The sequence below is a fragment of the Pteronotus mesoamericanus genome, unplaced genomic scaffold (genome assembly GCF_021234165.1).
Source record: "Pteronotus mesoamericanus isolate MK-2021 breed Mesoamerican mustached bat unplaced genomic scaffold, CSHL_Meso_final scaffold_83, whole genome shotgun sequence".
Lineage (NCBI taxonomy): Eukaryota > Metazoa > Chordata > Mammalia > Chiroptera > Mormoopidae > Pteronotus > Pteronotus mesoamericanus.
In genome coordinates, this window is record NW_026555328.1 from 2,575,391 (window position 1) to 2,592,593 (window position 17,203).

At 48.7% G+C, this 17,203-nt stretch overlaps 2 protein-coding genes across 6 annotated transcripts; one reads left to right on the forward strand and one right to left on the reverse strand.

Annotated features, from left to right (window-relative positions):
- Positions 1-4,453: 4,453 nt before the first annotated feature.
- CLP1 (cleavage factor polyribonucleotide kinase subunit 1) lies at positions 4,454-7,397 on the reverse strand. Of its 4 annotated transcripts, none has more exons than XM_054563771.1 (3): positions 7,279-7,397; positions 5,917-6,544; positions 4,454-5,527 (listed from the first exon to the last, which is right to left on the reverse strand). In XM_054563771.1, exons 2-3 carry the CDS (start codon positions 6,520-6,522, stop codon positions 4,856-4,858), a joined length of 1,278 nt encoding a protein of 425 aa, XP_054419746.1. In that variant the 5' UTR covers positions 6,523-6,544; positions 7,279-7,397; the 3' UTR covers positions 4,454-4,855. The 4 variants fall into 4 exon arrangements, with proteins under 4 accessions (XP_054419746.1, XP_054419750.1, XP_054419749.1 ...); XM_054563775.1 differs by having other exon boundaries at positions 5,917-6,535; positions 7,284-7,382; XM_054563774.1 differs by having other exon boundaries at positions 7,284-7,382.
- Positions 7,398-11,033: 3,636 nt separating this feature from the next.
- Positions 11,034-15,648, forward strand: YPEL4 (yippee like 4). Of its 2 annotated transcripts, none has more exons than XM_054563597.1 (5): positions 11,034-11,237; positions 13,569-13,893; positions 14,052-14,095; positions 14,449-14,557; positions 14,714-15,648. In XM_054563597.1, exons 2-5 carry the CDS (start codon positions 13,753-13,755, stop codon positions 14,801-14,803), a joined length of 384 nt encoding a protein of 127 aa, XP_054419572.1. In that variant the 5' UTR covers positions 11,034-11,237; positions 13,569-13,752; the 3' UTR covers positions 14,804-15,648. The 2 variants fall into 2 exon arrangements, with proteins under 2 accessions (XP_054419572.1, XP_054419573.1); XM_054563598.1 differs by lacking the exon at positions 11,034-11,237 and adding an exon at positions 11,502-11,608.
- The last annotated feature ends 1,555 nt before the right edge of the window (positions 15,649-17,203 follow it).

Genomic DNA, 17,203 nt, shown 5'->3' on the forward strand with positions numbered 1-17,203 from the left:
ATTGGCTGTAGGAGCACAGCGCCGTACGCACGCGAGACAACGAGAACGCGCGCGCAAGGCCGTGGGGTTCAGCAGAAGACTGGGAGAGGGGGTTTCGTGTACAGCGCAGGAGTCAGAAATGAGGAAACGACTGGGCGAGTCTCCCCTTTTCCTGCGTCCTACTTCCTATTCCTACTGTATCCAAGCAGAAATCTTCAGAAGTAAAAAGCAGTTATATGTGTTTATTGGAAGAACTCAAAAGCAAACAGCTATCCTCTCGAATTCGCCAAACCCCCTCCACTTAAGTGTGGTACAGTCAAGACAGGCTTCTAATGTAACCAATCACCTATAGAGGCCCTGTCTTCCTGCTTCAGCTCCTTCATTCATTGGCCAAGCTTTTGGCGACTAATTAGCCCTCCCCTCCAACATTTTTTTTTTTTTTATTATGGCGAAAACTTTATTTAAAAACAATCTTGATGAAGCCGTCCTCGGTCCAGCGTGTTTCATGGTACCAGCAGAATCCCAGGAAAATGCAATGAGCTGGGGCTGGAGCTGGGGCTGGAGCTCCTGCATGGAGGGGGCGACGGGACTAGAAGAGGCCGTGTGGGGAGAAGCTCATGCCAAAAGACGGGCTTGAAGAGGAAGGAGAGCGGCCCCGAGGCTTATAGCAGCAGTGCCTTCGGTGGAAGGAGGCGCTTGGAGAACGCGCCGTCTGAGACGGTGGCAGTACCTCAGCGAGCGATCCTGCTCTTGGCTCCGTTCAATTCCCTTAGTTTCTCACTGCAACCCAAGGAATGGGCGCCGCATCCCTAACCTCGCTGGAGGGAAAAGGTTCTGTAGAAGCTCTTGCCCCTTAGCAAGGTGCTGGCCAACTCCAGGTATCACAGCGCCCCACTTTGCCCTAATTAGCCGCATGACGCTGTGAACCCTAGAGCAAAGGCCAGGTGTTCACTCCTCAATTAGCTTGAAGCCCTTTCTCTTTTGAAAGCCGCTCTAGCTATTATGTAACAGTCTTTCAAAAAAATACTCCACTAGCCACTTCTCCGAGGCCAAGGTTCCTTACCTGTAAAGTGTAATTCTAAATCCTGCGATCTGTCTTTGGGTTTGGTGTCAAATGTTGCTAGTTTAACTGCTGCTTGATACATCAGCACCAGGCAGCAAGATGAAGGAGAAAGGTCTGCCTTCTCTTTTCTGGAATATAGTCTATTTTCTTATCTGAGATGGCATATACATCAGGTTGTAGTTTACTCTTGCTAAGGGTTCCAACTCACCATTTATTGCAACGCACTTGAGAGTTCTATTTAATGACTGTTTATTTTTTAAAATGGCATCTTCTAAACACTTTTGACCTTATGAAAGGTAAAGTTAAGGTATTACTGGAGATAGAATATTTCTTTTTCTTATAGAGGTTTTTCTGTAAGGTTGATTCCTTAGGAAGAAATTAAATTTCTTTATTATTGCATATTTTTCTCGGATTTTAAGACTTCCTCACAGATTAAGCTTCTTTCTTTTCCTTTCGACAGTCTAAGAACCTGTAAATTGTTTTTTCTCTTGGTTCTATAGTGCTAAATGGAAATAAAATTTCGATCCTCTATCATCAAACTACACATTGTAAACTCCCCTGGAACACTCAACTACTGGATGCCAAGCTCCTAGCTGGATGGATGAGCATTAACAGTGACATAATCACTATCCTAAGGTTTAGAGATTCCAGTTTCTTGTCCAGTGTTCCCTAGGATCGTGCAAGATATTTACTGGAAAGAATTTTTAATAGATCATAAGGTTTAAACTGCCAGCCACTTCTGAAAAGTATTCTGAACAGTGAAATCTTGGCTAAAACAATGACATATCCAAGCCATCAAACTTCAAATAAATTACTATATATCAAGAAGTATCTTACATTTTTTTCTAGTATAGTTTACCTATACTTCTTCAAATTCTCTTCACTTGTATTTCCTCATGCCTATAGGCGGCAAACCACGGGCACTTTTTAGTTCAACTCACTAGTAAATAAACAGGCAGACTAGAACAAAACACTATCCTTGGGTTTAGACTCAGTTAGAAAAGAATGATCTTTCAGCACCAACCTCTTCTTTATGTTTAAATACTGCTGCCTTCCCTTGTGCTCTGGATCCCATTCCCTTCACTCCTGCATTTTCTTCTGAACTTTTTCTTTGACGTTTTATTTGAAAATGAAAAACATACAGAAAAAAATAGGATAGTGCCAAGAACACACCATTAAATTCTTTCCCTCGAGTCTATTATGCTGAGCATTCTATCTAAAAACTAACAACTCTCCCTTGACTCCATATCCCCACTACTTCCTTTCCTAGTAAAACTTCTTCAGTTGTCTATTGTTATCCTTCTTCAGTTTTTATTATCTCAATATATCCCGAAAAGACTTTTATCCCCACCATTCCATGTGTAGTCTTTAATCTTCAAGGTCAATACCAACATGCATGCTTCCAGATCCACAGTCAAGTCTCCCTTGCTAGCTTCCATTATACCTCACCTCTTATGTTTCACGTGCCCTTGAAAGTCCATCTTCTGCCTTCTGATTTCTGGTCTTTAAGTGACTTCATCCAATATCACTGCTTTAAATGCCTTCAATAGCCCAATAACTCCCATGAACCTTCAGCCCTACCTCTCCAGATTCAAGTTTCCAGCTGTTTATGTGGCAACTCCATATGGATGAGTAATAGCTCAAACTTAGTGCCAAAGTAGAATGCAACATTCTCTTAGTCCCTCTGTGAGTTTCCCCAATCTAATAGCCAATTCAGTTGCTCAAGTAAAAAAATGTAGGAATCATCTTTGATTTCATTTGCTTTCCTCACTGCTCCCATCAGCAAGTCCTATCAACTAACTGCACAACCAAAATATCCCAAGGCAACCTAACTCAAACTCCACCTCTGCTGCCCTACTCTAATTTCCCATTGATTCTCACATTGAAACATTTGTGTCCTTGCCTCTACTCTTGCTTTTATTATATATTTATTTTAGGGAGGGAGAAGGGAGAAATATCAATTTGTTGTTCCATTTATTTCTGCATTCATTGGTTGGTTCTTGTAGGTGCCCTTACTGGGGATCAAACTTGCAACCTTGGCATATGGGGACACTCTAAGCAACTGAGCTACCCTGCCAGAGCTACTCCTACCTCTTTAATCCATTTTCCACACAACAAAGATCTTTTCAAAATATAAATTAGATCATGTCATTCCTGTTTACCTGCTATGTAATTCATATATTGAAATCCTAATCCCCAAAGATGATGATATGAGGTGGGGCCTCTGAGAGGTACTTATGTCATGAATAAAGAGCCTCCATAGAGCTCCCCTGTCACTTCCACTACGTGAGGACACAGCCAGAAGCTGGCAGTTAGCAACCTGGAAGAGTGCCTTTATCAGAATATACTCTGGTGGGTGCCTTGATCTTGGACTTTCCAGCCTCCAAAACCATGAGGTTTCTGAAGTTTATAAGCTACCCAGTCCATGTAATATTTCTTATAGCATGCCTAAGGGACTAAGATACACCCCCTCACCCAGCCTCCCACTGCTCTGGGATTACAACAGCCCTACATTATCTTATCTTTGCTGCTCCTTCTAACCTCATTTCTTAGCACGCTCCTTTGATTCACTACACTCCAGCCCTGTAGGCCTTTCCTTCACCAAACACATGGGGCTTTTTGCTTTCTTACGTTTTTGCACTGTTTCCTCTACCAGGAAGATTTTGGCCAAATTTTACACAGCCATTCAGGTCTCAACTCAGGAGAGGCTTTTCCTGACCACCCAATCTAAAGTAGCCTCTCAGTCACTGTCCCGTATCACCCAACTTTAAATCCCTGAAGAGCATTTTTCTTTTTTTGTGTTTGTTCTATACCGCAAGCTCCGTAATACTCTGTCTTGTCCTCCATCTATAATCATCCCTCGCATATAGTAGGTGCTCATTAAACACTTGTGGAAAGAATGAACAGATGAAGGGCACTAGATACTTATTCAATAATCCAAGTCCAAAACTAAGAACCAATCATTTGCAAGAGATCAGAGAATGGGGCTGTCCTGGCTTCTTACCACCTGAAAGCTCAACTTACACTTTGACTTACGTTGTGATTACAAGCAAATAGACAATAAGAAAGATAGTTGCAGCTGGGAGAAAAGTGCCTATCTCTGGAAAGCGATTAGATCTGAAATCTCACCTCGACTTTATCACTAGCCTCTTTGGTTCCTCATAGTTACCCCTGCACTAAGAACAGATTTAGCATCTATTTACCTAAGTACAGAGGAAAGGGGAACCATGATAAAAATTTACCTGCTTGGCTTACAAGTGGGCTCTTGGTTTTCCTCTTTTCTAAGCATTTAACAATAAATCATTCCAATAATGTTTCTATAATTGTCAGAGGAAAAAACAAAATTGAAAAAAATTATACCAACATCTGTGATATAGCAAAAATATTTATTAAAATAATTTTCTTCCAAGTTTGAACTTTATTGTAAGGAGTCCTTCTAAAACATTCTTTCATCTTGAATAAACAAGGTAACAAATACTACATCCAGAATATAACACAATAATTTTAAAAAAAAAACTCTCCTAAAAATTAGTCCACATACTAGCACAGTGAAAGAAATGGAAATCTCCAGGGCCTTAGAGAATTCAAAGTGGCACCTTAGGTGATCTAAGAAACCAATTATATTCTTATAGTTTTCCTTTCAGTTCAAGATTAGAAGAGTTAGGATACCACGACCTGTTTTAAGAGGTAGAATTGTGCTTTTTACTAATGCACTGTTCACTGGTCAGTCTGGCCTTGACTCTCACACTTCAGCCCACCTGCCTTCGGTGATGGCCATATCGCCAAGCCCCAGGCAGCAAGGCTTCCTGATGTCTATTTAAGATCCATGAACCGGATATCCATGATGAGAAGGAAGTTCTTAGGCAGTGGGCGGGGGGCTGGAGAGAGAACGGTAAACACCTGATGCTCCACATCCACACTGGTCACCACAATGAAGCCAGCCACACTAGTCTCAGAAAGGTTCTCCTCTGTGCCCTCAGCAGTGCTAACACTCAGGAGGTGGTGCACCATATCTCGGCCAGGGGTGACAGGTACCAGTTTGAGTTGATTGTCCTCCTGAGACATGCCCAATGGCAAACAGGAGTCTGGGATGGTGGGAGCCCCAACTTTGTAGATTTTCACATCCGAAAATTTGACATTGAAGGCATGGGGATAAAAACAGCCCCGGAATCCATAGAAATACTCACGAATACGCTCATCCCTACATTCTCGCCGGAAATCCTTAGAGCGCTCAACCACACCCCCTGATTTAGGGAGCAACACAGTGCGTACAAAGTGAGGCAGGTCCCGTTTCAGTTCATTGTACAGTCGTTCTTGATCTAGAACCACAACGACATCTACCTCAAAGGCTGAGGCTGCATGCACCAGGGCGTGGTAACCAGAGCCCTTGACCCAGCCACAGGTGTTAATGACACAGCCACTCACGGAGGCCCTTCGGTTCACTTCACACCGTTGGTTGAACACATCTGCTAAACGAGATGTAATCTGCAAAAGACAATCAAGATGAGGAAAAAAACACCAAAACAAACACACCCATAGCTATTTTGTCCTTCTTTAGAATAAGTAGTATTACATAAAGGGAAAACATTTTTAATGGCTGTGGTTTTGACCCCATAAAATGGATTTAATTTTTACGTAGCTTCTTCTCTGTCTTCTGAGTGGAAATTTAATAAATAACTTACTAGGTCCACAGAAACATTTAACCATCTAAGGTTTACTTATATTTGACACTGTCTTTTCCGAACATCATGTGGCAATAGTGTCAGCTGAGAGGGAACAAGCAGATGGCTATAGTTTTAACTAGCAAACTTCTGCACAGCCTCCTACCCTGAGAGCGACCCTACGCTCCATCCCACCTTGGCTCTGGCTCTAACCTTATTGTAAAGCTTGATGTTGGTGCCAGGAGTGGTGGAGCCAAAATGATACACCAGAGGAGCCTGGATGGAGAATCCCTCTTCAACATCGGCAGGCCGTTCAATGTAGAGGGCCCCCATGGTACCAGGGATAGACACAGAGCCCTGGCCCACGTCCAGCTCCACATAAGTGGGACGGCGGCCCAAACGCACTGCATAGTTGAGCAATAGACGGCACACTGTGGACTTGCCCACATCAGTGGGGCCCACTACCATCACCCGGGGGCCTCGCTCTTCTTCCTTCTCCGCCTGCCTCCGCATCTGCTCCAAAGCTGTATGAGTGTTGAGGTAAAGCAACATCGGGGTGTCCTTGGAGACATAAGCCACCTCGGTGCGGCCACTCAGCTGTAGAGAACAGCCGTGCCATGTGAAAACAGCCACCTTGGCACCAGCATCAAAGGTGAATTTCTTGTTTCGAGTCAGTTCTGTGCCAAAGATTTCTGCCATGCCAGTCAGCAGCTCCAGCTGAACTGACTGAGATGCTTCCACCTCAAAGCGAAGTTCTGTTTCTCGTTCTAGTTCAAATTTAGTTGTTGGTTTCTTGTCATCATTGGCCTCCTCTCCCATCTTTTCTGCGTAGCTGCTGTGCCTAGGACACAAATGAAATATCAGTTCTAAACATAAGTTACAGCTCTGTTCAAAATCCTCCAATAAATGTTTTCCCTGACCTTGCTTTTTCTCCTTATCTCTGATCACTATCTGTCTACCCTGACTAAGGTTGGGCATTTTTGTTTGCTGCTGTATTTCTAGTACCTAGAACAGGCCTTGATAACGTGCACGCACCCCTATAAGTACGCCATGGAGTGAGTAAATGGCTCAGACATTAGAATAAAATTGTATCTACAGAACTACAGAAAACTTGATTGCATCACCTCATCGCTCCCTTCATCACTCTATTGGAAAATTCCAGCCTTGAGAAGGCAAGAGATGCCTACTCCCCAACCCTCTTAGACAACAAGAAAGGGCGTCTGCAATTCGATGCAAAGCAGATAATACCGGGTTTGGACTTAGAAAACATTTCAAGGCCCCGCTCAGCAACGACTCACAGTGTACTTAGGCAAATCACTTAACCTCCCTGAACCTTTCCCTTAGATGTCAACAGGCGGCACTCACCCTCACACAAAGTGCTGATCTGGGGATTAGAAGGGACTGTTGGAGGAAAACATCACTTCGCAAACTAGAAAACGCCGAGAAATCATTAATTAAGAAGTTATGTCCTGCAGCAGACCGCAGCTTTAAGTCCGGCCTTTGACCCAGCCCGCCTAGACCTGAAATCCTCCCAGGTCCCAAGGAGACGACAGTTGCTTTTTTTAAGCTTGTTACCTGACCTGCACAGCCAAGATCTTCAAGTGGTAAGTCGAAAAGCCCTGCCAGGTAGGACCCAAAGTCAACTACAGTCGCTCCCGTCCAGACCCACGCCGGAAACAACGGCGGTTCCGCACTTGCGCAATGGAGAAGGGATGTTCGCGCGATACCCCTTGGGATCTGTAGTTGTGGGAGTACAGCCGTGAGCTGTTGAGCTCGCGCAGCTGCTCGGCCTTCTGGGAGTTGTAGTTAAAGGATTGTTTTGATTGTGACGCCAAAAGTAGGCGGGGTGGCGGCGGTCATTGTTCGCCAAATCTACTGGACCCTGCAGGCGTAGAGGTTACTCCCCACCGTGGGGTGGGGACCGGCCAGGGGCCAGGAGTTGCCGAGGCGCGGCTGTTGCGGGCTCACCTGCTACCCGGACAGGGGAAGGGAGGCGGGAAGGGTTGGAGACTCCCGATCTAGGTCCCACGACAACGTGCTTGCCTGGCTTGCCTGGACCACAAGCCAGAAAATGAGGAAATGAGCAAAACCCCTTTTGGACACAAGGAAACCTAGTGGTACGGAAAGTGGAGAAAAACAGCCTCTCAGAGGCCCACCGTGGCTGTTATGCCCTACCTGACCAGTACTTGGCACTTAGAGGACGTTAAAAAATTTTAATTTATTGATTTTAGAGAGAGAGGTAAACATCTAATTGAAGTTCCACTTATTTATGCATTCACTGGTATGCTCCCTGACCAGAGAGTGAACCACAACCTTGACTATGGGGACAACGCTCTAACCAACTGAGCTACAGCCAGGGCAAAAAAAATTTTAGTAAAAGAATAAAAATTCAAGAATTTTTTCCATGTATTCTCTGTCAGTCGGTCATTACACAACGACGTCTCTCTTATTGAGTAGGGAGTGTTGCTGAGAATTCTCTCCTCCCCTGAATCCCTGACAGTTAACACAAAATCAATCATTGGCTCGACAGGTAACAGGTTGAGCCACGTCTATAAGCCTCTTGTCACAAGCTTGGGCTTTGGAGTCTTGTATTCTTTGCTATGCCACTTGCTCACTGTGTGAATTTGGACAAATGACAGGCTTACACTCCCTGAGACCCAGTTTCTTGTCTGTAAAATAGGGATAATAACAGTACCCTCAACCTCTTAAAGTCGTTTTGAAGATCGAATGGGATGATAACATAAAGAACTAAGTATGATGCCTGTAATTCATAGAAAGCATCTGATGTTAGCTTTTAAGGTTTTATTACAGTTTGAGGAGGGGAAGCTGTAACAATGCCATTCATTTTTACAGTGCTTTACATTTTTTCAAAGCCCTTTCAGGTATCTTCTTTCACAGCCACCCTGTAGAGTCAGTTTTATTATCTCCAGACGAGGGAGGAGAAATAGGTGAAGGAACTAGCCCCAGCTGGGACTCAAACCCAGGATTTTAGAGTCGGAGTCCAGTTACAATAACAGCAAACACATTTGTAGCGCCAGGTACTGTCCTCTGGGCTTCACAAGTGTAAATTCCCTTAGTCCTCACAAGAATCCTGTGAAGTACACATTGTCACTGTCATCCTCACTTTCCAGATGAGTACTTTTTTCAGTCCCGCTCACATGGTTAATCCAGACTGAGAAACCTGGGGAGATGTTCTGGGTTGCCTTTTCTCCACTGGCTCTACCTTAGCACTCACTAAGAATGCCATCCTCACTCCTCACTCCTTAGTTTTCTCTTTGATGGTTCGCTTTAATTCATTCATTCATTCACCATGCATGTGTTAGTTCTTCAGTCAACTATTAGGTAGCCCCGAATCTTTCACCATGCTTCAAAAACTTGATTCCAATCTGCCATTCGCAAAATTTCTCCCCAAGTGAGCTCATCCTCTCCTGTGTCCGTGCATTCTACTCCAAGATCGATTTCTTTGCCTCCACGCTCTTTCCCTTGAGGCAATTTCTTCCAATTATCTGGAGGTCATCTTTATTTGGATATTGTAGAGCCATCTAAAGCTGAATTTAGGGAGAACTCACCCCACCCTCTTTGGACTGATCTCTATTCTGCTTCTTAAACACAGAGAGTCAGAGCACAACATTGAAAGCATGAGTGCTTGCGTACTCCCCTTTCTCCCTTTCATCAAGCCCTCCCATCACCTCCACCCCAGCCCCAAATAACGCTGTCCTCAGGCTCTTTTCCAATCTCCTCTCCAGCTAAATCCTTGATCATCATCTTCCTGAGTTAAATTAATACCATTGTTTGCTTCCAAACTTTCAATCCTGGCCCTAAAAAGTACTCACCTTTTTTCCCCCCACTTCCCACTGTTTTCTTTAAAAAAAAAAAATGGTTCTTCATATTCCTCCTGCACTTGCATTTCCCTTCTCATCTGCTGCCCAGGCAAGAACACTTCCCTCTTCTTTCCTTACTGAGTTCTCCCTCTCAAAGTCAGGTCTGTGATACTATCACTCAAGACACCCACATTGTGCTTTCAGAATTTACCTTAAACTCCAGAATCTTTTGATTAAATATTCAGAATTCCGTTCTTCATACCCAGCTAGCAATGCCTCCCATTACATTTCCCTAACTTAACTTTTCCCCCTCCTTACATACGAAAAGAAAAACAAGCCACCCACAAGCAGTCCTTTCTGTAAGTCCCTACCTTTGTCACAGTTCATCTTCTCCATGTTAGCCTGTTAGAAATTGGGTTTTGTTTTCTTTTTTTTGTTTGTTTTATTTTTAGTCTTAGAGCATGTGTTCTGTGACCGCATACTTTAGTGAGGTGCACAGGGTAACACTCCATGAGAAGTATTCTGAGTCCAATGAAATTTGATATAAAAAAGTAAGTTCTTAATAAGACACAAGTTTGGCACATGTCTCTTGAGCTATCAGAATTTTTAACAGTAAGGGAAATTTTTAATAGCGAGGGAAAACAGGGCACAAAGAGCACCAGTACCTTGCCCAGTGGTTGATGGTGAGGACATTGGCAGATCTGGGTTGCCAATTCAGGTCTCTGAGACACAAGCCGGACACTTGTGTAAAGATGCAACTCATCTGCTGACTTGAGAGCATCAGCTCTGTGCTAGGCACTGCAGTCCTAGGATGCAGAGGGGAGCTGCCCGGAGGACCTGCCTCAGAAAGTTCACAGCTCAGTACAGAATATTATGTAATGTGGATGTCTCCATTCATAAGGCACAAGGAATTTGGAGGTAGTTGATAACAGGTTCCTGCATGTGAGATGTCATATTTGGTCTATGACTCCTACAAGGGTGTTAGGCTGAAGCTTTGCGGCTTAGAAATGACGGGTACGAGCTTGGGGGCACAATTTGCCCTATGTGACCATTACTACGCCTTTCTTTGCTCTGCATCAGGCTGGGGTCAGAGCTGAAAGGGGAACAGTTATCATCATGGATGCACCTGACTCTCTGCATCCATCTCACTGTCCCCCGCCTTGCCGCCTCCTTTCCTCCAGCCCTGTCACCCGTACTCCATCCTTGCCCAGCCCTTTCCTCACTCCAGGTGCCATCTCCTTAGCCACACTTCCGTCCTCCTCAGCTATCAGCTTCTCCTCTCTCGCACCCCTCCTGGTCCTGCCCCGCCCAGTCCTGGCCCCCCTCCCGTTCCCACCCCAGCCTTATTCCCCCGGCCCCATCCCTCGATGCCTGCCCCCTCTCTCTCTCCCGACCCGCCTCCTGTGTCTCCCAGCCCTGCTCTGACGTGGGAGGTGAGGGGGTGGGGGGATGGATGACTCACAGTGTTATGATGCAGTTCCACAACACACAGCTACATTCACCCACAGACCGAGGTACAGACGAGAGACAACCTCTGGCCCCCCAGCAGCTGGCCAGCTTTTGCAACCTCAGTCCTGAGCCCCTAAGTCCCCTCCCCCGTCCCCATCCCCTTCCCCATTGAAGGAGCGGAAAGAGAAGAGAGAAGAGTGAGCAGACAGATTGAGAAAGAGAGAGAGAGACAGATAGCCGGAGATCTCTGGAGCAGACCTCAAGGTGAGGGGGCAGCCCTTCTCCAAACGAATTTTTTTCCCCTTTGCAAATTTCCTCCTCTTGCTGCGCATTGCTTTCTCCCCTTTGCAAAAAGCATTATTCATCCACCCTTTGTCCTCCCTTCCCCCTCCCTGGTGCCTCCGCTCCTCTCTCAGCTCCTCCATCCCTCTCCAAGCTCTGACCGTTCCCCACACTTATTTCCCGGCAACTTTGGCTGCAGCATCAGGCATCACTGTTTATTGTTTTGCTGCTGGTGCAGACCCCCAAATCCCGCCCAGGGAGCTGGCTGCGCTGCTAATGATTTTGGACCATACCATGCTGAGAATGCCAGCCCAGAGGGGGCCGAAGCCTCAGAGCAGATGAGAAAATCCATTGTGAGCAGGTGGTCCCCTCCCTTCCCTTCCCTCCCCCACTCCCGGACGGGCATGGAATTCGCACCTGGTTCCTGAAGCCTCTGCCTTGGGGCCTCTGCTGTCAGTGATGGTTGCTCAGCACCGCCCCCAGCCCTCCCTCTCCCCTGCCTCCCACGGTCCAGCCCTGGCTCACTTGGGGAACATCCTTTCCCCAGCGCTCAGCTTGCCTTTGTTTTTACCCATCATTTGCCCAACCTGCTTCTCCCTATGATCTGAGATGAAGAAATGACCCCTGTTCCCCGTCCTGTGCGTGATTCTCTGGTCTTCTGGGCAGCCTCTGCTTGGCTTGATGGGGAAGCAGGGAGAGAGAGGGAGAGAGGCGTGCCGGAGGCTGGGAAGGAGGCCGAGCAGGGACGTGGCCGGCCCCTCCAAGCCCTTGAAGAAGGTGTGCTAGGTGCAGCGGCAGAGGGGCACAGCAGGCAAAGTTGGAGGCAGACCTGTGAAGTGGACGCTGACCAGTGCTATGCTGGTGATAAGGGCCCATTTCCTGTGGCCGGAGCCCAATGTCACCCTGAACTCAGCCCAAGGTGTCTCTCTGGGGCCCAGCCAGGAGGGCAGGACCCAACACTGAAACTGGTCTCTGTCGGGGGTTTTGTGGAGAGACTGCTCAGCAGCCCCAGGAAGGACTGGAACAGCTGGGGCACTAGCAGCCACCGCAGAGGATAGGATGACAGCCTGTTAGCCCTGCTCTGCCTCACGGCCTGTCATTGCCAGAGCACCCAGCTGGCACCTCGGAACCAGACTTGGGCGAAACTACCCACAACACACCTGAAGGCCCCATGAAGGAGAAGGCAGCATTTCACCTGCTTATCAGAGCCAACAGAGGACACCTCCCTTCTTATCCTCTGCCTCCAGCACCTGCAGCCACTTGGGCGCTGGAGTTTGGACAGACATCAACATCTTCCTCAAGACTCCTAATCAGAGCCCAGCAAATTATTTTATCTTCTGTCACCCACAGGGGCACTGCTGTTGGTCCCTGCCCCTGGGAGAAGGTGGAGACATTCTCTGCCTTCGGCCCCAAAGCACAATTTTTGAAAATGCAAGCCCCCTCTTTTGCTGCCCGTTGAGGACGTTGCCCCACACTACACCACCCAGCCCTGCTCGGCTCAGGAGGGCTGCCTTCCTCCCCGCGGGCCCCACTCCCCATGGATTCTGACCCGTCAGATCTGCCCGAAGGAGACTTCTCTCCTACAGCTGGGGGCCTAAGTCCTTGACTGAGGGCTACGGCAGCAGTAAAGAGCAGTAGGAAGAGACCAAGGGGCTCAGAGGCTGAGAAGACAGCCAGGTACTTCTGGGCCAAAATGAGTGGGCCAAGGGGCAGGCCTGGCCTTGGGTACAGAAGGAGACATCCATGAAGTTCTAGTGGCCAGGGAACAGGCCGCCAGCTCCGGGAAAAGGCTGAAGCAGGGTGTGTGTGCCTGGCTGCCTGCTCTCCTTCCATCTCATCTTCCCCTCCTGCCACACAAAACGTTTGAAGGACCAATTGCTGTAAATAGAGGCGACGAACCAGAAAAACTGTCAGGCATCCCCAGCTTTTAAAAGGCTTTGAGCTCTAGCACCTATCAGAGCATGTGGGAGGCAGATCCTCACTGAAGAGCTGAAATCAAGGAGAGTGCTGGCACGTGACATTGCTCCCATGGCAGCATGGAGCCGCGGGCTGCTCCCAGTGGAAATGGTGGAGGCTGTTCCTGCCTGGGGGTAGGCAGTGGGAGACACTGCCTCCCCATCTAGGGCACCTGAGGGCCGGAGCTGCTTCCAGGCTTGCCAGGGCAGATGAGGACCCACGGACAGGGACGCTCAGAGCGCCTGAGTGCTGATTGTGATGGGGGACACAGGACCGATGAGCCCCATGTTCTCCATTCCCTCAGGAGGGACTCCACATGAGATCACGGCTCTCCTGACGCACCTTCCCCTCTTCCAGGTGACTTCCATTTCTACCTGGTTCACGTCGGGGGGGGCCCTGGCCGGGCAGCCCCCCCACATTTCTCCTGCCCTGAAACACGGCTCTAGCCAACCTGCTCCGCTGCTTCACCTGCGACCGCCTGTGTGGGGGCTGCACCGCACCAGCCCCTCCGGCCCGCCAGGGCATCGTCCTCCAGCCCGTCATGCCCAGCTGTGACCCTGGCCCGGGCCCCGCCTGCCTCCCCACCAAGACGTTCCGTAGCTACCTGCCCCGCTGCCACCGCACCTACAGCTGCGTCCACTGCCGTGCACACCTGGCCAAACACGATGAGCTCATTTCCAAGGTACGCCACGTGGGGGCCTGCCTCTCCCCCTCCAGGCTGGAACTCACCTGGGGTGAGGCAAGGCAGCTCGCTCTCCATCCCTCCTCCGTGGCCCTGGGGATTCAGGCAGTGGGGCCGAGGGCCACCCATTAGTCACTGTTTGTCCTGTGTCTCCACAGTCCTTCCAAGGGAGCCATGGCCGAGCCTACCTGTTTAACTCCGTGTGAGTCCACCTCTCTTCTTGTGCGTGCTTGCGTGTGTGCCTAATTTTCTTCTGTGGAGAAGGAGGGTGAGCCCTCAGAAAGTGGCCTTGCACCTCTGCTTTGCCTCCCCTCTTGCAAAGGGTTTCAGAAACTCAGGCTGCAGTTCTCCTGGGAGTCCGGGCAGAACTGGAATTCCACTTTGGAGGATGAAGGCCCAGGCAGGCACTAGTCACAAAGGGATGGGTTGCTGAAGGCAGGGGCTCCAGCTGGGTGGGTACAGCTCTCCGGGTGGAAGTTCCCTTGAGCTGTCTGGGGGGCTGAACTGACAGAGCGACCCCACTGGGTGCTGGGTCCTTTCTCTTTCCTGAGACAGGGTCAACGTGGGCTGTGGGCCAGCGGAACAGCGGCTTCTGCTCACGGGGCTTCACTCGGTAGCTGATATTTTCTGTGAGAGCTGCAAAACCACACTGGGCTGGAAATATGTAAGTACCAGGGGAAAGGCACCCTCCAAAGTGGACAGTCCCCATGGCCCTCCAAGCCCCAGTGGGGTGGCCTGGATGGGAGGGGCACTTTGGGAGAAGGGGTAGTACAGGACGTAGGAACTGCTTAGTCCACATTCACTGCTTCCTTTTCACCAGGAGCAAGCCTTTGAGACGAGCCAGAAGTACAAGGAGGGAAAGTACATTATTGAAATGTCACACATGGTGAAGGACAACGGCTGGGACTGAGGGGCTCAGGCAGGCAGTGCCCTTCCTCCGCATGCCCCACCCTCCCACCCCTGTCCCCTGGCCCTGCCAAGAGTCCATACCAGCATGAGTACTGCCCCACCCCTGGGGGGACCCCGGCTCCCACCAACCCCTTCCGCCTCCACCTCTTCACTCCCAGGCCTCTTTGGAACAGGGGTCTGGGATACCCCAGGGGTGTTCAAAGCTCAGGAGTGGGCAGCAGTCAGGGAGACGCAGAACTGGGAGAAAGGATCCTTGTGGGTCCTATAAATGGAGGCGACGGCGGGGGCATGCACTCGGGCAGAGGACCATGGGAGGAATCAGTTTTTGATCCTTTTCAAGTGAACACAGGACAAGGCTTGAGTCGGGGCTGGCATAGCCTGGGCCACAGAAGAGCAGAGCGAAGGTTTGGATTGGAGTGAAATTTTGGCCTCAGACACAGGGAAATACCAGTCTTTGAGGTGACACATCCCACCCCATTAGTAGGATTCTGGGGGTAGAAGGGAAAAATCCCAAACCCCAGGCCCTGGGAAATAAAGGAATCACAGAGGTTCCCATTTCACTCCACTTGTTTCTCTTGGCACTAAAGAGGCACTTTCCAGTATCTAACCTTTGCCACTGTGTGGGGTGGGGGAAGCTGCCCCCGGAGCAGCGCCCACCTCCAGCTGGCTGTTCCTGGAGCAAGCCGTCTCTGTGGGCACTCGAAGCCCAGCCACTGCTCCCGGGGACCCAGTTTCTCGGAGGCGAGGTGGGAAATCAGTGCCACGGGGGCCAGGCTTCCTCGTGGCTGCCACCAGCGAACGAAACTTTTGTATGATACATAAAGTGTTTGGGTCTATTTTTAATAAAAAGGGGAAAAGCAGCCACGAGGTGCTGTCCTCTCGACTTTCCTTCCTTGGTCAAGTACCAGTACCAGTCATCTCAACCCTGCCTGTCCCTTCGTGCCACTAGGGGGCAGCAACTACTTTGTCTGTGGCAAGACCCCACTCCAGCTTTTACCCGGGGATGGATGGATATTCAAGTGAGGTTTTGCTCGGTAAGGTAGCTTTTGTGAGAGGTGTTCCAGTTGGAGCATCCACAACTGTTTGAGTCTAGTGGAGCCCTTGATGATGCATCCATTTTTGCCTGGATCCAGGATTGGACATCTGGTAGAGGCTCATCCCAGAGAAAGGGTGTTCTTGGGTCCCATTGTTTTGCATCTGATTCATGTTTTGGTCAGCTCACGGCCACACTTAAGGGTAAAAGGAAAATCGATCAGCCAAGGTGCTGCCCTTGTAGTTGATCCAAAGTGGAACAAAACAACTCAAAATTGCAGCATCAATGCAGCCATGTGACCCAAGTGCAATTTTTGGCAGTGATGTGAAATTGCTACTGTCGTTGGGTCACTGACAACTGCAGCGAGGACTGTACACATCATAAAAATCAGTCTTTATCAGCGAGCTTGTTATTTCCGGATTCATTCATTGATATTGCAAATATTTGCAGAGCAACTATTACTTGCCAGGTGCGGTGTTCACCACTGGGAATGCCGTGGAAAACAAGGCAGCATGGCCTGACTTAACGGCGGTCTAGTGGGCAGACAAACTGGCAATTCCAGTTGGTGATGGGATCTGAACAGGGATGGGGAGTAAGCTTGGGAGCTTGCAGAAGAGGCTTAGCCGAGATCTGAGGAATCAAGGTAGGCTTAGCCAAAGCGATGACTGAGAAGGCACTTGAAGGATGAGAAGCTAAGTAGGCAAAGGGAAGAGTGGGGGGCAGGGGGAGTATTTCAGGCAGAGAGAACTGTGTCAAGTGGCTCAAGCTTAGTCAATCTGAGGAAATAAGTTTCCTGTATCCAGAGTATAGGTGTGCAAATGGGCAAGAGATGAGACAGCACAGGAAAGACGAGCGGCAGCCATAGACCATTTCGGGAATCCAGATTTCACCCCAAGGGCACTGGGGAAACACTGAAAAGTTCTAGTTTTTTATACAAGAATGGAGTGGCATCATCAAATTGCTGTTTTGTGCCCAGAGACTCCAATAGAAATGTTAATATACTGTAGAAAGCACGGGCCATAAACTGTAACATTTCAAATACTGTCAACATCGGAATGGAGCTGTCTGGGCACAACAGAGCTGGAAGATGGAGGTGCAAGAAGGCACATGCACCCCCATCTGAGACGCCTCAGGAGGGTCTGCCCCACTATGCAGTTTCTGCATGCCTAGTGATGCCTAGAGATCCTCTCAGACTCCAGCAAGGGACCCCAAACCCTGTCCTCAGTCCCATTTCTTGCACCTAAGTATTGGAAGCCCCAAGCTCTGACCTTGAAAACTACCTACCTTCATAAGGCTCCCAAATATGCCTGTCTCTCCATTTACTTGAAGTTCTTACTAAGCCAACTAACTAGATACCGTGGGATACAA